At 46.6% G+C, this 22158-nt stretch overlaps 2 protein-coding genes across 21 annotated transcripts in view; both read left to right on the top strand.

The window, feature by feature from the left end:
• The first annotated feature begins 2898 nt into the window (after positions 1–2898).
• Ndufb8 (NADH:ubiquinone oxidoreductase subunit B8) lies at positions 2899–7957 on the top strand. Its single transcript, NM_001106360.3, has 5 exons — positions 2899–3007; positions 3262–3388; positions 4634–4733; positions 5525–5680; positions 7780–7957. The coding sequence occupies exons 1-5, from the start codon at positions 2923–2925 to the stop codon at positions 7870–7872; spliced, it is 561 nt and encodes a 186-aa protein (NP_001099830.1). The 5' UTR covers positions 2899–2922; the 3' UTR covers positions 7873–7957.
• Positions 7958–12055: 4098 nt separating this feature from the next.
• The window catches only part of Sec31b (SEC31 homolog B, COPII coat complex component), a 29699-nt gene continuing 19596 nt past the window's right edge, over positions 12056–22158 (top strand). For 7 of the 20 annotated variants that reach the window (XM_039080338.2, XM_039080320.2, XM_039080316.2 and 4 more), the window contains exons 1-7: positions 12495–12638; positions 14080–14166; positions 14450–14573; positions 18817–19012; positions 19211–19306; positions 20203–20346; positions 20654–20796. In XM_039080338.2, coding sequence (XP_038936266.1) covers positions 12584–12638; positions 14080–14166; positions 14450–14573; positions 18817–19012; positions 19211–19306; positions 20203–20346; positions 20654–20796 — 845 coding nt within the window. In that variant the 5' untranslated portion in view covers positions 12495–12583. The other 13 variants (XM_063264803.1, XM_063264782.1, XM_039080343.2 and 10 more) reach the window with 8 other exon arrangements.

Genomic DNA, 22158 nt, shown 5'->3' with positions numbered 1-22158 from the left:
ATCAGAAGTTTAGGCAGGAGCAGAATGAGTTTGAGGTTAGCCTAGGCACATGGTGAGTGGTGAGATCTTTCTTCACAGAAAGAAAAGAATCACAGGGGGAAAAAAGCAAGAGGATTCTTGAGTCCTTTCTCATATAGTCTACTCATTTACATCAGCGTATGTTTTTGGTACTGGTCTCAAGGATCCTTCCTTCCCTCCTGTATTAGTTACTGAAGGCTGGGGAAAAGAACACACACACACACACACACACACACACACACACACACACACACACACAAAAAAAAAAAAAACCAAAAAACTGACAAAGACAGCATGCCGGGTGAGAGGTGGGGGGCACTTTAGCTTACAGTTCTCAGGGTCAGGCCGCCAGGGCAGGAAGTTATGGTGTCCAGAGCTTGAGAGAGTTGATCACATTGCACCCCACTGTCAGGAAACACAGAGTGATAAAAGTTGTCCCTCAGCTCCGTCCCACCCCACGGAACAATGCTGCCTACGTTTAGAATATGCCCCGCCCCAATTAACTTAATCTGGACAATTCCCCACAGATGCCCGGAGGCTTGTTTACAGTTGATTCTAAATGCCACCAAATTGAAGATTAACCTATTCCCCCCCAACACACACACACCATTTTTATCTTTAGTTTTTCATTCTCTTTGCTACACTTCAGTAGTCATCAATGTTAAGCAAATGAAAAGTGAGATACTATTATGGTTTACTTGTGTTCCTCTAAAAAGATAAGTATTGGAAATTTACCCCCCAATGTAAGTATTAAGAGGTGAAACCTAAGGGGAAGAGTTCAAGTCACAGGGCCCCATTTCATTTTTTTCTTCTTCTTTTTTTTTTTTTCTTTTTTTTCGGAGCTGGGGACCGAACCCAGGGCCTTACGCTCGCTAGGCAAGCGCTCTACCGCTGAGCTAAATCCCCAACCCCAGGGCCCCATTTCATGAACGAGTGATCCTTATTATAAAAGGGCTTGAGACTGGGAGTTCGACTGATGCTTTTGTATGTGACCCCTTGCCCTTCACCTCCTGTTTGTGCCACCAAATGGCATTCCAGGAGACCATCACCAAGCATGGACCCCTCAACTTTGGAGCTCTCAGCATTTGGGAATGTAAAAGAGAAATCTCCATCCTTGTCAAAAGTTCCTGGTCTCCAATCAGAGCAAGAAAAGATCCAGCCACATCCATAGAACTAGCTATAACAAAAAAGTCAGTAGCAAGCGTTGATGAGGACAGGAAGCCACAGAGTCTTGTGCTGCCAGGCGGAATGGGAAATGGTGCGGCTGCTTTGAAAAGCAACCTGGGAGTTTTTCAGAAAGTAAATCATACAAGGTATCCCAAGTGCACAGATCTATTCTAAGGACATAGCCGAGAGAGTTGAAAACGTGTGTCCAAGTTTGATATGACGTGTGCCCCTGTAATCCCAGCACTTGGTAGGCCAAGGCAGGAGTGGCTTGAAGTTGAGGCCATTCTGAGCTTCAAGTGAGTTCAAGGACAGCCTGAGTCACAGAGTGATACCTTGCCTCAAGGAGCCAGCAAATAAGACCAAAGAGCAAAACAAACCCACAAAAAAAAAATGCTATGTAAACTCACAAAAAGATGTGTACAAGAATATTTATAGCAGCGTTATTCACAACAGCCCCAAAGTGAAAGCAACCGAAATGTTCATTAATCAATAAATGTACAGAGTACACGATAGATTGTCATCTACTCAAAAAATAAATGACATATTAATACATATTGGAACATATTCACATTATGAGGAAGATAGACAGAAAGGCTATTGTAAGAAGATCCCATTTTTATGAATATGCTGATTAGGCAAAGACATAGAAACAGAAAGTAGATTAGTGTTTGGAATTAGTGTTTGCTTTCAATGTGTGGAAGTAGAGGAAATATTCTAATTGATATGCAATTTCTCTGGGGGAGTGATGAAATGTTTTAGAACTAGATAGAAGTAATGGCTGCACACCTTTGTAATGTACATTAAAAGAAATCATTATACACTTTTTTTTTCCTAGACAGTCTCAGATAGCCCAGATTCGCCTTAAACTCATGTAGCTCAGACTTGCTGTTAGTTAAATTCGGATGTTGTCAAATTAATTCTGATGACATCTAACAATCCTACAAAGAGGACAAAATGCACTGCAGTAACCCTCCCCAAATCTATACGTTGAATACTACACGTCCATGTTTTCGCTCTGGTATACATTTGAGAACGGATTCTATTACAGTGATTGTGTCTGAAGAGTTGAGGGAAATAGGTGCACATTCATAATGTGCAATAAATATATCCAAACCTTACTTTTGTAAATAAAGTGAAACTTTAATAGTATGCAAACATGTCTTCCAGTATGTGTTACTTGTTAATTATGAGCTTGTTAATTATGGTCTTTCTTTTTGAAATCTGTTTTGCCTGACATATGGGGGTTTGGGGCTGTGTCAGGAGAGCCGCCTCCAGTAATAGGCTTGGTTTTGTATTTCGTTGGATGCGAGGTGACTGAGACATTTAGATGAACCGAGACTAAGGAGCCAACTTTGAGTATATAAGGAAAGAGGTGAGCCTATTTGGAGAGAGGATCAAACAAAACCAAGAGCTAAATGTGAAAAATGAGTGCGTGTGAGGACAGACGCCTGATTTTACTTTGCTCAGCTGTCTGAGATATTCGGCGGGAGCAGCCCTGAAAAAAGAAACACTATAACTCGAAATATCAAATGAGTAGTAGCTTTGTTTTCTCTCCTTGCTGGCTGTCTATCTTGGCACTTCACCAGCCACTCACTGCGCAGGCTCTACAGCGTATTTAAAGCCCGTCCAGCTTGACACCCGGACTTCAGCGCTAGCTTCAACGATCGCGTTTGTCCCCGCTCAGCCACCGTGACCCGCCTTTGCGCATGTGCACGGCGAGCGTCGGAGAAGGTGAAGATGGCGGCGTCCCGGGCTGCGGCCCTGGGAGTCCGGTGGCTGCAAAGGACATCCCGCTGCGTGGTGCCACTTGAGGCACGGAGAGGTCTGCACGGTGTGGGAAGCGGGTGCCTGATGTTTGCTGCTTCGGGAGGGAGGCATCCTTGGAATGGTGGCGTCGGTGTTCTGCCTGGGGCTGGGGGTGGTACAGTTGAATTACTGAGTCCAAAGAAGGAATACAAGGTTGCTATGTTCGGCCAGGTGCGGAACAGCAACCTCTGCAGTTACTGCAGCTTAGTCCTTTTCTGGGTGGGTGTCTAAAGAACCGTACCCATCTAACCTGCTTCCCTCTGTGTCCAGCCTTCCACATGACCAAGGACATGATGCCGGGGTCATATCCTAGGACCCCAGAAGAACGGGCCGCGGCCGCCAAGAAGTATAATATGCGTGTGGAAGACTACGAGCCGTACCCAGATGATGGCATGGGGTGAGATGAAGGAAGTCTACTCGCATCAGGGGCAGTGGTGGGTGAAGATGGTTGGATTGGGTGGTGCGACTCTGACGTTTTCTCCCCGATCCTTCTAGTGACCCCTCAGAGTCATTAGTGTGGGTGCTTTTCTTGGTTCGGGGAGGTGGGAGTGGGTGGGTGAGCAGCTGCAGCCGAGAGGATTTCAATTTTTTTCCTTGGCTCAGGCTGTTTCCTCAAATGAGGAAGCCGAGGTTTTAATAGCTCCCTCGAGGACTCCTGAATAGTGAAATTCTTCCTTGGCTCCGTCCAAAGCACTGGGTTTCATTTAGATTGAGCATCTGCTGGGCTCAGGTGCTGTCATCTAGGCACGTGACCAGGCCAGAGCTCAACTCCTGTCAGGAGAACCTTGTTGTGGATGGAGTACTCTATATTTGTGTATGTCTGCTTTTTTTTTTTTTTTTTTTTTTTTTTGCCATTAGGAATATGAAAATGGCATTGACAGTTAAGCAAATTACACGATTACACGTCAACCTTCGTTCTCCAGTTGGTGTTTAGTCCCTTCTGGCCCTCTATCCATGTAACATAGTTAATTATGAATAGTGGTTAAACATCACCTTCACTTCCTGTGTTAGCATTTTTCTTTTTTTTTTTTCCCAGTCATTTTCTATGACAGGTGTCCATTTATCACTTTCTGTTTTTTACTTTGTTGTGGACTAGAACAACCTGGGTGGTAGTCTGTATAAGGTGAATTTGGATTTTTAGGGGGAGAACCCAGTTAAGCAAGACCTCCAATGAGGTGTTTGATGCATGAGGGTAAATAATCAACTTGTGGTTCAGAAACATAGTAGCTGTGGCAAAGAAAAGCCTTTTCTAATGTGCACCTATTTTGTTTTATCCAACAAATGTGAATGGCTTTGTATTTACATGTTGTCTGGTGAAAGACTGGAGTAATTGATTACTAAATTCCCCTTTAGTTTTAATTAGAGTTGTGTGACTTTTCTTTGTAAATGAAGCTAAGGCCATGTTGTTTCAGGATTTGACATAACCTCTAATGATATTTTGGACTTTTTTGGTTCTGTGCTAAGTACTAAGACATCTTGATTTTGGGGTAAGTTCTTAGACATCTTGATTTTGGGGTAAGTTCTTCTATCCTAAGTGACATAGTTATGTATGTCGATTTGTTTCTGATATTTGGGATGAGGGCTTTCAACTGTCAGGGACTACTACAGCCCTTTCCAGAAGTTGTTGCTGTCTCTCTCTCAGGTATGGTGACTACCCGATGCTCCCTAACCGCTCACAGCATGAGAGGGATCCGTGGTATGAATGGGACCACCCAGACCTCAGGCTGAACTGGGGTGAACCGGTGAGAAAACCATGACCAGCTTCGATTATTCTCCATTTCCTTGTGTTTTCCTGGGATTCTTCCTTTAGTGCAAATGGTACTTTTTTTGCTAAGCTTTCCTGCTCAAGGAAGCAAGGTCCAGTGATCTGAGACCTGAAGTTCTGCATGTGGCCTGTGAGATGGAACTTACAGGAATACCCAAAGTCTGTGTACCGTCAACATTGTGCCTGCCATGCCTGCCTTCATTGGCGCCAGCATTCATCTTTAAGACTAGCCCTGTGTGTTTTGGACCTGGCTCTCAGATTATTGCCCTAAGAAGGGTAAAGCTTCTTTGAAGCCTTGTATCAGGCTCTGGCCATTCTAGATTGCATGTTGTCTTAGGATTTCTGTTGCTATGATGAAACACCGGGACCAAAAAGCAGGTTGGGGAGGAAATGATTTATTGGGCTCACAGTTCCATATCATTGTTCACCATCTAAGGAAGTCAGGATAGGCACTCACACAGGGCAGGAAGCTGGAGGCAAGAGCTGATACAGAGGCCATGGAAGGATGCTGCTTACTGACTTGCCCCCTATAGCTTGCTCAGCCTGCTTTCTTGTAGAACCCAGGACCACCAGCCCAGGGATGGCACCACACACAATGGGCCCTCCTACCCTTGATCACTAGTTGGGAAAATGCCTTACAGCTGGGTCTTATAGAGACATTTTTCTCAATCGAGGTTACCTTCTTCCACATAACTCTCGGTTGTATCAAGTTGAACACCTGTCTTTTGCAAGATCAGTTTGTGACAGTTATGTGCCTTTCTGCCACAGATACACTGGGACCTAGACATGTACATCAGGAATCGTGTGGACACATCTCCTACACCGGTTTCCTGGGATGTCATGTGTAGACATCTCTTCGGCTTTGTGGCTTTCATGGTTTTCATGTTCTGGGTAGGGGACATGTTCCCTTCCTACCAGCCTGTGGTGAGTATCTTATGTGCTCTCCAAAGCACATTTTCCTCCTTTCCTGAGGGAGTGAAGTTGCAGGGGTAGGAAACTAGCCAATGCCAAGTTTGGCTTCCTAGAGTTTTAGAAAAGGGGAAGAGGAAGGGCCTTACCCAACAGGAGGCATCAGAGCGCTGCTCTGTCCTACTGCACGGTTCACAGTAACTGAGGAGGCAGACTTGAGCACTGGGTAGTGGGTGAGACTGTGGAAGCTAGTCTTCAGAGTTTCCATTTGAGGATAGTCTATTTATATAAAATAATATTTTAGGGACTGGCCATTTGAGGCTGAGTCGAAGACTCTAGAGCTGAAACCTTATCCTGTACTGAACACATGAAGGGACTTTCTGCAGGGTACTAGAAAGAGTTGTCCATATAAGCAAAGACATTATACATCAGAAAGTATAATTCCCAGCTTAAAGGGAGTATTAGGACCCCATTAGGTAGAAGACATAATGAGTACCACGTGCACACGTGTGCGAGCCTGGCACAGCTTGTGTGTGTCCACCACAGTGAATGTAGAGTGGGGTAAACTGCACTGAGGGAGCAGGATTAAAACTAGGGGCCAAAGAAATAAAGGATCTGGGTAGTGAGGAGGTCACAGAAACCATGAGGGACAAGAGAGAACAGTAGGAGGGGGACAGATGATGAGTTAGGTGGTATATAAAAATAGGGCCAATGAGATGGCTCAGTGGGTAAAGGCACTTGCCGCCAAGCCTGTTGACCTCAGTTCAATCCCTGGGACCCCCATGGTAAAAGGGAGAGAACCGACTTCTGTGAGTTGCTCTCTAACTCCCACATGAGTGCCATGGTCTCAGTGTGCCCACACACCTAGATATTAAATAAATGTGATAAAAATATCCCAAAATTTAAATCAGCTATTAAAAACATAGTTCCTAGATAACCAGCTACATGGTCTTCCTAGAGAACTCCCATCCATTCATATTCCTCAGGCCTGGTTCTTGGAAGTCCTAATTCCATGGTTCTACAATAGGGTTCTAGATTCAATATTTGCAACAGTGTCTAGATTGTGAGGTGAACTGATTAGCTCCATTGGGCAGCTTTTATTGCATAGCTGAGGATTTGAACTTGACAGCAGAGTGGTGTATTAATCAAACAAATATTTATAGAACCTCTGCTATGTACCAGATGCAGACCGCCGGGGGGTAGGGATGCAGGGGTTTCTTGAGCTGCCTCCAGTACCAGGGAGCCATCTTTGTGACTAGAAGCCTGACATGATGTTAGGCCAGGTTCTTAGGAAGATTGGTCTAGGGCTGTCTCCAGGGCGTTTTGGGAAGAGACGAACTGAAGGCAGGGGGCTGCGGTGTTTGCAGTCGGCTGCCCAGTGCTACCTCTGCAGAGAGAGCGTCCTGAGGGAGCTAGTAGAGCATGTTTACTGACACGAGCCTTGCTAAGCCCTGGGGACTCTCCTGGAGAGCATGTGGGGCTGTGGTGAGTACTGACTTCACTTCAGGAGAGCAAGGAACAGTGTGGCGCTTCCATTTTTCAGTTCTGTAAGCACATCACCCTTTTCTCCTCCCTCTGAGCTGTGTTCTCTGACAGCTGTTTGTTGGTAAAGCCAGCAGCCCCGAAAGCACATCCCAGCCGCGTCTCCTCTGCTTTCCCCCACCCCCACCACTGCTCCTGCACGCCTCATTTGCTAGGCCACTTTAGTGGTGGAGCCATTAGAGGCTGAGTGACTTAGGAGATTGAGTCTGTCTCGACCCCGAGAGAGAGAGACAGAGACAGAGACAGAGACAGAGAGAGCGCGCGAGCGCAAGCAGGATGGATGGCTGCACCATCTCATTTAGAAAGCCTTGGCCTGGACCTCCCGCCTCCACTGCTCACTTGCCGGCAGACACTACTTCTCTCATAACTGAGGCGCTCTCTGCTGTGGGTTGAGCAGGGCAAGAGCATCCTTCTGCCAGTTTAGCTCCTCGGAGTCTGACCAGAGGCTACTGTACCCCCTTTTGCTCTGCGTGATTGTGAACTCAAGTAGGGTGTAGTCAGGTATTGGCTGACTGGCTGGCTATTGTTCTTGCTGACACGTGCACCTTCTCTTCTCTTGTGTCCTTCCTTAGGGTCCGAAGCAGTACCCGTACAATAATCTGTACCTGGAGCGAGGCGGTGATCCTTCCAAAGAACCTGAGCCCGTGGTTCACTATGAGATCTGAGGAGGCTCCGTGGGCTCTCGTGCCCTCTGAATGGGACTCCTTGTTCCTAGAGGTTTCACCTTAATAAAATCCCTAATAAAGCTCAGTACTGTGGTATCCGTGTCTCCTTTCCCCAGGAATAGTCACTTCCACAAGGAGCCGGTGCTTGTCCTTCCTCTTTGCCTCTTGTCTGCATTCCTGTTTCCTGCTCTGAAATTGGAAGGATGGGAAGGAGGATCAGGAAATGAGCCTGAGAAGGTCTTAGGTCACCTCACTGGGGCTGGGAAAGTGGCTTCAAGCTGCATTTCCACAGCAGGTAGTAAAGGGTCAGTCCTTTCCCATGTATAGGGCCAAAGAAGGGAGGCGTGTGCTCCTCTGCCAATTTGGAACAAGATTCATTTTCTTCAAAAAACCATTTTTGTGGAGCACATCTATAATCTTAGCATGCAGGAAGCTGAGGCAGGAGGATTGCAAGTTTGAAGCCAGTCTGGGCTACACAGCAAGGCTTTAAAACAACTATAGTAAAGCTATCAAGACAACCCAAGACTTTTAAACAATAGCGTGCCTCTAATCCCAGCACAGGAGGATCTCATGCGTTTGGGACTAGTCCAGGCTATCTAGTGAATTTGAGGCTATCCTAAACTGTATATAATAAGATGTTTCAAAACAAAAACCATTTATTTAAACTCTTAAATAATTAGGTTTTAAAAGAAAGTAATGTTTCAAGTGATGGGACAGTAGGAGATGCCTGGTATGGAGCTGTGAAATTTCTTCATTCCTCCTTTCAAAGCGAGTTTTCTGAAATAGCTTCTTAGTAAGTTAACAAGTCCTCAGATTTATAGTGTTTGGTCAGATGGCTTTAATCCCAGCATTAGGAGGGGAAGCAGGCAGATCTCTGCGCTCTAAACCAGATAGTGAGATGCTGTTCCAAGACGCTAGCTACAATGGGGAAATATGGCTTAAGGGCAGTGGCTGCTCTCCCAGCACCCACATGGTGGTTCACAACCATCTGTAACTCAGTCCTGGGGGATCTGACATCTTCTGGCCTCCAGGGACACTGCATGTGGTGCTCATTCAGGCAAACTCATAAAATTTTAAAAGGTTGGTTGAGGTACATGCTTCTAATTATAGCGCATGGTAGGTGGGGCAGAGGCAGGTGGATCTCTTTGTTTACATAATGAGTTTCAGGCTGACCAAGGTAGGAAGACCCTGTCTCAAAAAACAACAGCAAAACCCAAAAGTTCAGCGATCAGATTAAAACTTGTAAGAAAGCAATAACTGTCATTCGGGTGCTCATGGAATAATGGACAAAGTAGCCATATTGTAGTCTAAGCCATAAGGTTCTGAGTAGAAGTGACTAGTGCAACCACTAAAAAGTCTCCGGTGTGTGGGCTTCAAGGGAATCCAACCAGACATTTGTTAACTTTCAAGGAGGGTAAGAATTGGTGGAAGGAAACACAGTATCTCATTCCTGAGACTCAAGCAAATAAAAGAAATGGTGTATCATTTCTGGATTTTGTAGAACTATGTGTTAGAAATGTCCAAAGAGTATGATGTGAGTACAATGCCTGTTTCCTGTGACCCCACCCCCACCCCTGGGTGTCAGTGCATCTGCAGCCTCAAGTGAGTCAACAAACTGTTTAGGGGTTTGCTTTTTGACAGAGTCTTACTATGTAGCTATGGATGTGATTTAAAGTTTTCTTAAGTTAGCATCATTTCATTTGGAAACCTGAACCATAAGAAAATGTGTTTCTCCTATATCAGTACAAATAAACCCATCAGATTTAGTCGCCGTTTTATTGTTCCAAAGAAAAACCATGACCATAACAACTCTAAAGGAATAGTTAATTGGGGGTGTGCTTACAGTTTTGAAAGCTTGGTCCATTATCAGCGTGGTGGCAAGCCTAGCAGACATGACAATGGAGAAATAGTTGAGAGTTACATCCTGATAGGGGTGGGGGACAGATGACTGAGCCTGCCATAGGCTTTTGAAACCTCAAACCCACCCCCATTGACGGACATCCTCCAACAAGAACACGCCTCCTTACCTTCTAATCCTTTCAAAGAGTTCCAGTCCCTGGTGACAAGCATTCAAATGCATGAGCCTTTGGGAGCCATTCTTATTCAGACCACACATCACACAACTTAGACGTGGGCTCTGTTAGTGGTTGTCTGGGTAGTTAAAGAGTGCAGTTCCGAAATCAGACAGAAACCCACGTGTGGCACCATCTATGCCAGGACCACACTCTTGTTACAACTAAACATTTAACTTTTTTTTAATGTCCTATCACAGAAACAGGTGAGCCGGTGGTGGCATGGAGTAGGGGAGTGAACAAGGTCAGTGGCTGACTGGACCTTAGGAGCTGGAGGTGTGGATTGGCTGAGAGAGCGAGCTTGTCCTAAGGCTTAGAACCCTGGTTTTATTTCCCAGCACCACAAAAACCAGTCATGGTGGTGGCTACCTTGTAAGAGTTAAAGTTAGGCAGAGGGACTGAGAATGCTACTTTTTTACAGAATTCTAGGTTTATTGCAGGCTGCTGAGATGGCTTGGTTGGTAAAGATACGGGCTGACAACCTGAGTTAAATCTTTAGGCCCTACATGTTTAGAGGAGACAATCGATTACTACAAGGTGTCCTCTGACCTTGCATATGTACTATACTGTGTGTGTGTGTGTGTGTGTGTGTGTGAGAGAGAGAGAGAGAGAGAGACAGAGACAGAGACAGAGACAGAGAGACAGAGACAGAGACTTATGTAGTCCAGGGTGGCCTTGAAGTCTGGGTAGCTGAAGATGACTTGAGCTTTTGATCCTCTTGTCTCCACCTTCTGAGTACTGGGATTACAAGGTAGCCACCACCATGACTGGTTTTTGTGGTGCTGGGAAATAAAACCAGGGTTCTAAGCCTTAGGACAAGCTCGCTCTCTCAGCCAATCCACACCTCCAGCTCCTAAGGTCCAGTCAGCCACTGACCTTGTTCACTCCCCTACTCCATGCCACCACCGGCTCACCTGTTTCTGTGATAGGACATTAAAAAAAAGTTAAATGTTTAGTTGTAACAAGAGTGTGGTCCTGGCATAGATGGTGCCACACGTGGGTTTCTGTCTGATTTCGGAACTGCCCATCAGATAATGGGCATCCCAGTTTCAGAGGTGACCCAGGTAGGGCTCACCATACAATTAATGCATCAAGTGGAACTTTTGAATCAACTTGGGTTTCTTCACCTGCTTCAATTCCTTCAACCTGAAGAGCATCTGTGATATCCTCACATCCCCGTTCCTATGCCTCAGGGTTTCTAGCTCTGTTATCAGCACACCGGGTCTTCTTGGCTCTGGAGCCCCTTGAATCTTTTCCTTTCTCAATCAGGAGAGCCAATACAGCTCTCTTCAATCACCAGTATTGATTCAGGCTTTCTTCCCTGGTCCCTGGGCCACTCTATTCCTCTTGTAATTGGGTCCCTGCCTTCTTCCCTTCTTTCTAAAGGGATCTATACTGCCTGATAGAAAATAAAATTGCCACTAGTGCCTCTGACTCAAATTTTTCAGTAATTCCCTGTTAACCGCAGAATTAATTGGTATCCCACAATTTATATATCGGCACTCATTCTCACCCAGTCTTTTTTGATTTACTGTGTGGGAAATGCCAGCACGCCCATTAGCTGCTTCAGCCTCCCTTTTGTTGAAATATCACCTAGTGTTCTTTCAGCCGCAAGGAGTAATGCCCGTGTCATGTGCCTGAAATCTTCCATGAAGTCCCTGGTCCGTAATCGTTTCTTTTTCCACACACAGCCCTTAATCAGTGTATGGACACACGCTACTAGGGGACTTCAGTGTGCATCACTACTATTTACAGCCTCGATGGCTTTTTTTGCTAAATAGATCACACTGAGAGCTCATGGGCTAAGGGCCGGGGCTTCCATCGCTTTAATAACTATATAATAAATTGAATTAGTGTTTTCCCTTTCGGTACACAGGCTATCCGGGGAGCCTGGCTCAAATAGAATAGACTAGAATGTACTGGTTTTGGGCGCCAGAACTATGCAATCACAGAGCAAGTGAGGCAGGCCCTACTGGGAAATCTCTGCACTGTCGGTGCGGATTAGTGTTGCGGAGCTCCGCTAAGCGAGCAGAGGGAGCGCAAGCGGGTCGCCAGCTGTGGCCAGGGCAAATTTACTTTTGGCCCTAGGCAGCCGCCATCCGCAGTGCGGTGCACTCTGAAGCGCTAGGCTGAGACAGGACCGGTTCAGGAGGTCGCCCGTGACCCCTGACCTGGGCGCTCGGTACAGGTGGGTTTTCTCCCCCGCGGGTCTGGGGTCCCGGAGCTCCGCTCCTCCCGCGGGAGGGCGCCGGGGAGCTCGCCGCTCGCCGAGACCCGACCCGGGCTGCCGCGCCTCTGGAACAGCCGTACGAATACCCCCCTCATGGACGAGGTCCCGCTCCCCCTGCCACGCCGTGTCCCCCAACCCCGCCGAGGTCCAGCGGCACTGCGCGCGCCTCCTCTTCTCCAGGCCTTGACTTGACTCGGCCAGGAGCCCGCACCCAGTCGCGGCGCCCTGGCCACTTGTAACTGATCGTCAAGTGCCTTGTATGGCAGTTGGCGGGTGAGAAGCTGGGATGACCTTCAAAGGGTAGTCCTCCCTGATCGTGGTTCCCCGACCCCATTATCCCTCCACTGTTCTGGCTGTTCTGACCCTAACGAGGGCTTTTCTTATAAACCGATGCCTCAGAGCAAAGTGAATGAAAAGCGCATTTCCCCGGTTCCTTCGTCAATGGTTTAAGCACGTCACGAAAGGTTTGCTTAAATTAATATAATTGTTAAAAGCACGGGGTTTACACTGCAGCGTAGCCGGCTGTTTTCTGTGTAAAACGGAGTGACAAGTTATAGAATTCTTAACGGGGACAGTTAGCAGTTGTACCGGTCAAATGCACTGTTGCTGGTCGCTGCGCTCCTGTACAGGATGGTTCTGACCAGCAGGTGGCACTGGTGACGGAATAGTGTAGTTCGCTGGTCATAAGATACAGCTGAGCTTTACTAGTTTAGAAGCTCCCAGAAAAAACTTAACTGACAACTCCAAACTTTCTTCAAGCTGGAAAGAATAACAGAAATGAAGTAATATTATCCACCGTCTTTATAAGTGAGACTGACACAGGCTTGCTTAAACAGGCTACAAATTCTAAGTTCCCTCCTTTCCCTTTCTGCCCTTTCCGTAGCCTGTGAGGGTGAGACCTTGGATATATATATATTCTAATATATATATATATATATATATATATATATATATATATATATATATATATATATATATATATATATATATATATATATATATATATATATATTAGAAGTGGAAATCACAGAGTTAAAATGAATGCGGTGTGGAGGTTCACACCTGTAATCCCAGCACTTGCAAAGTAGAGATGGGAGGATCATTTTCATTTACATAGCAAGTTTGAGGCCAGTCTGGGTTACATGAGACCATGCTCACCCTCCCCTAAAGGAACAGGTCTGAGAAGGGTGCTCTGGTGGTAAAAGCACCAGCTGGCCCCCAGCACTCACCATAGCTCACAACTGTCTGTAGCTCCAGTTCTAGGGGCTCCAACATTCTGCAGGCATTAGGTACCGAGACATACATGCAGGCAACACACACACACACACACACACACACACACACACACACACACACACATCTGTGAATATTACAAATATATTAAGATAAGGTCTTACTATGTATGTAGTCCAGGCCAAGTTTACCTGAACTTATGATCCTGATGCCTCGGCCTCCCAAATGCTAGGACCGTAGATGTACGTCGCAAGTAGAAATACTTAATTATCAGTTTCATTTGCGAATTGGTGCTCAGAGGACCGATGTGTGTCGATGACATAAACACAGGGTTCATTGGCACATATACAATATTTAAAACCAAGGAGATAGGCAAAATCACTGGGAAATTATCTAGTTTGGTGGTTATTATCATTAGGCCTGTAGTAACCGATGTGATTAAATACCTTGGGGGTTTAGATAATCAGTTTTATCGGTTGTGTAAGTGAACTGTCCTTGACTCCTCAGATGAGCTTGTTTTTCTCATTCTGCATTTTGCCGGGATACTTCATCTCGTGGAGGAGAGAGACAATCTTTGTGTCCACAGATGCTCCCTGGATCACTGGCCCTAAGATTTTTTTTATTTCTATTTTTAGTGGGCCAAAGGTCATGTATGTTTTCTGAAACCCACAGGGCAGACAATGAAGTTGAAGGAGCTTGAGAAGCCAGCTGTCCAAGCATGGAGCCCAGCGAAGCAGTACCCTGTGTATCTGGCCACAGGTATGGTGACACTATGGACCCAGAGTTATGGAAGTGATACATCAAAGAAAAACACAGTATCTAGAACTCCTTAATGACCACAAGAGACAGCTGTAAGATTGTGTCAGGTGGGGAAGCCTTAAGGGTGATGCCTCATGCTTTCCTTGCGGTTACCTCTGGAGAAAGGATACTCCTAACTCTCTTCCGTTCTGTTTCCTCTCCACTCCCTAACCTATCAATACCCTAAAGCTGTGCGTAGATCGTAGCTCATGTCCTGCCTCTTCTCTCCTTTTCTTGTGACTAGGAACATCCGCCCAGCAACTAGATGCCTCCTTCAGCACAAATGCCACCCTGGAAATATTTGAGGTTGATTTCAGGGACCCTTCTCTGGACTTGAAACGCAAAGGAATCCTCTCTGTGTCAAGCAGGTACTGTGTTGGGTCTCTGAGTGGGTATTCGGGTCAGACCCTGATATGATAGAGGGCCCTAGGGGGTGGTGTGTACACTCTGGGAATCGTGCGGTGATTAAGTATGGGGGCCAGGAGTTACGTGATGTTTCAGAGGAGCTAATTTTGGTCAAAGGGATTTGAAAACCAATCCCTCTCACCGTACTAGGCAGCGGCAGCAGCAACGGCAGCAGCAGCAGCAATGGCAGCAATGGCAGCAGCAGCAATGGCAGCAGCAGCAGCACCACCAGCAGCAGCAGCAGTATCAGGCAGTGTGCAGAGCTGCCTTGCACAAGCCAGGACCACATGTGCCAGGTCTCTGTACCACATATATCAATATAACAATATAACAATATCAATATAACAATATCATGTACCACAGATATTGATTCCTTCCGCCCTTGGCTTTTGTCAAGACAGTAACCTTACACAATATCACCAACATCACAGTCTTTGGCCAACAAGGAGGACAACGAATGATCTCTCCCCATGCCTCTTAGGCGCTGATTGGGTGTCATAGATTTCACGGCTTTGGCAAGCCAGATGCTCATAGGTTTCTTGGCCGCATTGTGTAACAGCAGTGCAGAGAGGATCATTCGTCCTCTCCCTTATCGGCAGACACATCTACAAGAAGTCCTTGTGGGCACTACCATTGGGACCTTTCGATTCTACTCAGGCCTCAGAATAAGCCTAAATTATAAATGCCATTATTTTTCTATCTTACATAGGTAATGGAGACCCTAGGAAGCTAGACTTGGAATGGAAGTGCACTCCTGTCTGAGCACAGAAAGTCTAATTCTTCCTATTGTGTCACAACTTTTAGTTTTAGACAAGGTCTTTCGAAGGCTGCCTTTGAACTCACAGTCCTCCCAACTCATCCTCCTGAGTAGCTGGTACAGATGCGTGGCACTGACCCTGGCTCTCTCTTCTTTTCTAAGGGCTTTGTGAAGATGGCGTCCATTGCCTGATGCAGTAGTCTCTGGCTTCTGTACCGTCAGAAAAAAAATGTGTGACTATCCTTTATAGTCTACTTCATATTTAATATAAGTAGGATACATATATTACTATACTACTGTAAACAGTTATATAAAATCAGTAGTATTTAAAAATCACTACTTCTCCAGATCTCCGAATATCTGCGGAATCTCCCCATCCTGGAACAACCCAGGAGAAAGTGGGTGGTTTATCTGCTTTTGTACCTTTATCTCAGTTCTCTGGATGCTTGGAGAATACAGTTGGCCTCTCTCTGAGTGTGAGAGGGCAGTAAACACCGAGCTGAAAACAAAGTTACTCTACGTGCTGCTTAGTGGGTCTGTCCTGAAGATCTGCCTTCCTTATAGCTGACTCAAAGTCGTATAGCAGACAATGTGGTCTTTATTCCTTCATAAATCCAGGTTCGAACCTCAGCTCCGCTATTTACTGTCTCCTTGGGCATAGAATCCAACGTTCCTGACTCTGTTCCTCACTGTGAATTCAGGATATGAAGCAGAAACAAAGCAAAGCCTGTACATGTCAGGCATTCGGAGGGAGGAGTGCGCTGCTCTCCCATGGCCCCCTCTGGTTGCTGCCATTCTCCAGCTGGGCCTGCTCTCTCCACTCTGCTGCTTAAGGAGACTGGGTTCTCCCGGTTCTTTGGCCCCAGATGTGGAAAAGCTCTTTTTCACTTTAGTTAACTGTCGAGAGGTTGGGTTTTTTCAAAAGGAACTCAGTTAAATGAAAGCAAATCTAGGTTGAAGAAGTGAGTACGCTGGGGGAGGCGGGGGTTACACAGCAGATGTTCGCAGTCATGATGTGCTAAGTGCTGCTCTTAGAGAAGCTCAGGTGGTCCAGCCTCCTGACCACATAGGCTTCAGTTTGTTCTCATCCCCGGCCCTTTTCATTTAGTCAGCAACAGCCACGAGCTGGTCGCTAGGACTGCTCCTGTCTAGGGACTTTAGTGTCCTCTTCTAAGCTGATACATCTGTACACTGGTTCTCAGTCTGGCCTGCTTCTTTGAGTCACTTCGGAGTGTCTGTTGCCATGTAGATTTGGTGGTGTGTCTCTTCTCTGGACCTTCTGCTTCCTGGCCCCTTGTAGGAAAAGTGAGCCCGTGAGTTCTTTAGACGTAGCCTATCAGAATCCTCGGAGAGCACCTTTATCAGAGGATGTCACTGTGTCTTCTCCTAGCTTCTTTAACCTCTCACTTCCTGTTTTCATGATAAATGCCTTCGTTTTTTACTTTTAACTGTATTTCCCTTTAAAAAAAAGATTTAGTTTTAGTTATGTGTCTGTGTCTGTGTCTGTGTCTGTGTGTGGGCGTGTACACGTGAGTGCTTGGTGGTACCTAAGAGGCCAGAGTTACAGGCAGGGGAACTGAACTCGGGTCTCTTGCAACAGCAATCCATGCTTTTAACCACTGAGCCATCTCTCCATCCCTTAGCTTCATTTTCCAAAATTCCAGCTTATAGGAGGATAGGGCAGCTATAACGAGCAGTCACGTCACCTTCACTTGAGGCCAGGGTGTACAATCTCCCTCCGTGATTAACCGGCCACGTGTCCCTGGTCTCTCAGGAGTTCTGTAGCACAGCCTCGCCAGGAGTTTGCTTCACCTTGCTAACAAGGTGAACAGCAGAAACATACTTGCCTCGAGTGTAAAGAACCAGCTATCATATTCTGTGTTCTGCCTCTCTGAGGTAATTCCCTTCTTCCCTACCATACAGCGATTTCTTCCTGAGGGTTCAGGTCCCTTTACTTTTATCTACATGCCCTGTGCTCTGACCTAAAGCCTCTGCCATGTCCCATCCCTGGTTCCTGTGTGACCCGTGTCTTCCCCTCCTCCCTGTAGTTGTTTACCCATAGATCCCTAGTTCCTGGTTGACCTTAGGACCCTCTTGAGTCTGTTTGGACTTTTTCTTCTACCCCATGGAGATGGTGGCACTTTAGAAAGACATGCACCGTCGGTGGTAGCCCCAGAGTAGGTTAAGCTGTGTCAGTTGCCTGGTTCTTCAGATGCGGCCCCACCTGGACCGTTCGCCACTCAGCTTCGTGCTCTTGCCAATCTGGCCCCCGCTTGAATGCCTGGTAAACAAATCCTTGCAAATTTGATGTGCAACCTTCTCTCATGGTTAGTCACAGTGAAAGTGAGACCGGACCCCTCCCCCAACACTCTCAGGCCTTAGGGATTTCAGATGTTTTCCCAGGGAGCTTTTCATGAGATCCAGACCTTTTTTGTAGGAGATCTAGAGTTTGCCTTTTTCTTTTGTGCAAAACATTGGCATTATTGTCTGTCTGTTTGTTTGTTTGTTTCTTTGTTTGTTTGTTTGTTTGTTTAGAAACACACCCAGAAAGCCAGGGAAGTGTTTCCCCAGTTGGTTATTTAATATTTTGTGCCTCTGTTTCTCAAAGCGGACCCATGGCAACTACGTGTCCATTCCAGTGGGCCAACACAGAGGAAAGGCAGAGTGAAGGGAGGTCCTAAGATTTTCTCACTTTGAGTTTGAGATGGGACAACAGTTGTCTGAAGGAGTTGATTCTGACCCGTACGGGATAGGCTCTGGCATTAGCTGGACCCTAAACATTGGCTGAATTAGTTTTGTGGACACAAACTGATACAGTAGCTCTGTGAACAGCTTTGTAACTTCTCCAAGCTCACTTTCCCTACTTGAAATTGGATGTAATAGAATTGTTAAATATTAAACTAATGAACACTTGTAAAGCCCATAAAATAGTGTCTATTATGTGATAAGTTGTCAATAGATGAAATTGATTTTTTTTTGAGATTAGGTTTCATGTAGCCCAAGCTGGCCTTGAACTTGCTTAAGTACATGATCCTGAATTCCTCATCTTCCTGCCTCTAATTCCCAATTACTGGGATCACAGGCAGGAGCCACCATGCTGGCCAGGGTGTACTACGTGACTATTTGAGCAATGAGGACTATGCGATGTAGTCTATTTGCAGTAGTTATCAGTCTCTATGTAGCTCGATTTTAACTTTAAGATTAAAAAACAAACCACTCCCATATAACCCAGACAGTGGCTTTCCGGATTTTAGTTTAACATAGACAAAGTTTTTTTTTTTTTCTAAAGAAAGGACAAAACTGCAGAGGAGACTTCCTTCTGGGTCTGGAGAGAGAAGAAAACAGACAAGCAGACACAGGCTTAGGCTGGGAAAGCCCACATGAAAGGAGAGGTTGGCAAAGATGTCTATACCTAAGTTGGTGCTGATACAGAATCTTTTCCTTTGTAGGTTTCACAAGCTAATCTGGGGAAGCTCCAGCAGTGGGCTTCTGGAGAACACTGGGGTTATTGCTGGTGGAGGAGACAGTGGCATGCTTACCCTATACAATGTGACCCACATCCTTTCTCCGGGGAAGGAACCCTTGATTGCCCAGAAACAGAAGCACACAGGAGCTGTCAGAGCCTTGGACTTTAATCCTTTCCAGGTACTGTGTCTTAGTTGATCAGACAAGGCTAAGGCATGACAACGGATGCCTGAATGGAAGCACTCTCTTGTGATCTTCAGGCTGCTGCTCCGAACTGTAATGGGAGAGGCTCTGCGTCTCCCAAAGGCAGTTCCCCTCCTTCTCTTTCTGAAGTGGGAGTAGGGGAGGGGTCTTTAAAAATATCTTTTTTTCACACAGGGCAACCTCCTGGCCTCAGGAGCCAGTGATTCTGAAATCTTCATTTGGGATTTGAACCACCTGACTGTTCCAATGACACCTGGATCCAAGTCACAGGTGAGGGGCCCCCTCCACCCTCTGACTCGGGGCTACCTGCCCTCCTCCCTCTGACCTGGGGCTGCCTCTTAGGGTGTAGAGCCAGGTTTCCCCAGGTAAAGTTTTGAAATCTGGAGCCAGCAGACTAGCAGAGTAGCAGAGATTTCAAGCTTTACCACTGGAGGGCAATAAAACTCCACAGACGGACACACTATTAGCCACCTGAGTCAAGAGGGGGCACGCAGAGCAGTTGGTTCATGGTGGTCGTTTGCTGGTCAAAGAATTCCTGGAAGGAAGTGAAGGGCAGGGCAGTCAGAAAACACCAAGACAGGCAAGGAGTGATGTTTGTCATAGTTGTGGGGAGAGGGCTGGCTCGGCCCTGTACTCGGCAGAGGAGGAGCAAGAACATAACCCAGGACATACCACCACCTTGTTGGGGGTGGGAGGGGCAGCCTTATCTCTGGTTTTGCCTCCTTCGCCAATCTGTAGCTTGGATTATCTCTTTGCTTTTCTCTGTCTCGTACTTTATCATGAAGTAAATGTGGGATGACTGGCACTTGATACCCTGGAAGTCAGGTGTTTTCTCTGCCTCATTTTCTCAGGTTCTCCTCACATCGGGTTGGTTTCCTCTCTCAGATTTCTCCTCCTCCCCTTCTCTGTCCTGAGGGGGCGTTACTTTTCAACCGGGACTCTCTACTTTCAAGAGAACTTTGACTTTAGCTGTTTCCCCCCTCCCCACTTCTGCCCCAGTAACTTAAGCATCCTTCTTGGAAAATGTAGTCCCAAGTCTGGAGGCCATTAGTGGGAGGAACCTCTTGCCTCCTTTCAACTTCCTGTGGGCCGTTGGGAGGAGCAAAATGGTACCTGTCACTTAATTCAGGGGATGGCAGGCTGTCTCTTTCACCATCTTGTCTCAGAACCCCCCGGAAGACATTAAAGCATTGTCTTGGAACCGCCAAGTCCAGCACATTCTGTCTTCTGCTCACCCCAGTGGCAAGGCAGTTGTGTGGGATCTCAGGAAGAACGAGCCCATCATCAAAGTCAGCGACCACAGCAGCAGGGTGAGTAGTGGCCAACACGGGCCTGTATTCTGGCTTCCCTCACGTCAGACAGCGGGAGCTACTCTTGTTCAGGATGGGATCCATTCTCAAGTGTGGATTCGGCCCCATAACAGAGTTCTCATTAACAGTGAGTACTTGAGAAGCTGACCTGGATTCTGGTCGCGTTCCTTGTTTGTTCATGGTTCTCACTTATTACTAAGGAGACACACGGTACCCTCAGTAGTCTCATTCCAACTGGGCAGAATCAGTTCATAGTCTTAGAGCTTAGGTTATATCACCAACGGGGAGGGATCTTCTCTGTTCACAGATGAACTGCTCAGGCCTGGCCTGGAACCCAGACATAGCCACACAGTTAGTGCTGTGCTCAGAAGATGACCGGCTCCCAGTGATTCAGCTGTGGGACCTGCGCTTCGCTTCCTCACCCCTGAAGGTGTTGGAGAGCCACAGCAGGTAGCAAACCCTGTTCAAATGGGGCTCATTTTAGCCACTAACATCTTCCATGGCTTCAAAGACGTCGCAGAGAACACAGCTGTATGTCTAACTGGGAGGCATTCCTTCGGAGCCTGGGCTTACGGGGAAGAGCTGGGATTCCGTACAGCTTCCAGCGAAGGGCCATGAGAAACCTTTGAGCCAGTTGACCCTTGGGTTAGTTTCTATCACTACGATAACTACCTGAGGAAATTAACTTCTAGAGGAAGCTTTGTTCTCTGTTCATGATTGATTACTGTCCTCACTTTGGGGACTTTGATGTGACAGCAAATTATGGCAGGAATGTATAGGGAGAAAAGTCACTCAGCACACGGCCAGGGAGAAAAAGAGAAGTAGGAAGAGGTCAGGGTCCCAGCATCTCCTTCAAAGCCTTGGTTCAGAGACCCACAGACCTCTCACTATCATACCTGTCCTGTCACTGGGAGGGTCCTAGATTCTGCTCTAAGAACAGTGTTCATTTCTCTGAGTGGGGAGCCTCCTGCCAGAACTCTTTTTTTTTTAAAGATCTATCTATCTATCTATCTATCTATCTATCTATCTATCTATCTATCTATCTATCTATTATGTATACAGTATTCTGTCTGCATGTATGCCCTGCGGATCAGAAGAGGGCACCAGATTCCATTACAGATGGTTGTGCACCACCATGTGTGGTTGCTGGGAATTGAACTCAAGACCTCTGGAAAAGCAGTCAGTGCTCTTAACCACTGAGCCATCTCTCCAGCCCCCAGAACTCTTAATAAAAGCAACTTGGCTCCTATCTCTTCAGAAAGCCCTGTCCCTGAAGCCGTAGGTCTTGGGCCCACAATAAAGGAAGCAGATCCATAATGTAGGTCTCTCTCTCTCTCTTTCCCCACCCCCGACCCGTGTGTGTATGTGTGTGCATGTGAGTGTGAGAGTGTGTGTGTGTGTGAGCGTGTGTGTGTGTGTGTGTGTGTGTGTGTGTGTGCGTGTGCGTGTTGTTCCTTAGGAGATGTCTACATGTTTATTGAGACAGTCATCACTGAGTCTCTCCAACTAGGGATGGTTGCTTAGCCACTCAAGCCCAGAGATCCTCATGATTCTGACCCCGGAATTACGTGTACTGCCTTGCCGAGCTTGTTAACATGGTGCTAGGGATCCATCTCAAGTCCTCAGGCCTGGAGGGGAAGCACTTCACCAACTCAAGTGTCTCCCCAGCCCCTCCTTCAGGACTTCTGAGAGTTAGGTCTTTACTAGGGGGCGAAAAGCAACCCAGAAATGGACGTTTGTATGATTCCTTCTAATTCACGATTCTACTCTCATTGCTCAAGTCGGCAGGGTGGTGCAGTGCATAGTGCTGTG

This window comes from Rattus norvegicus, chromosome 1 (genome assembly GCF_036323735.1).
Source record: "Rattus norvegicus strain BN/NHsdMcwi chromosome 1, GRCr8, whole genome shotgun sequence".
In the NCBI taxonomy this organism is placed as follows: Eukaryota; Metazoa; Chordata; class Mammalia; order Rodentia; family Muridae; genus Rattus; species Rattus norvegicus.
Note: the sequence above shows the minus strand (reverse complement) of the source record. Positions and strands in the feature narration are given on the sequence as shown.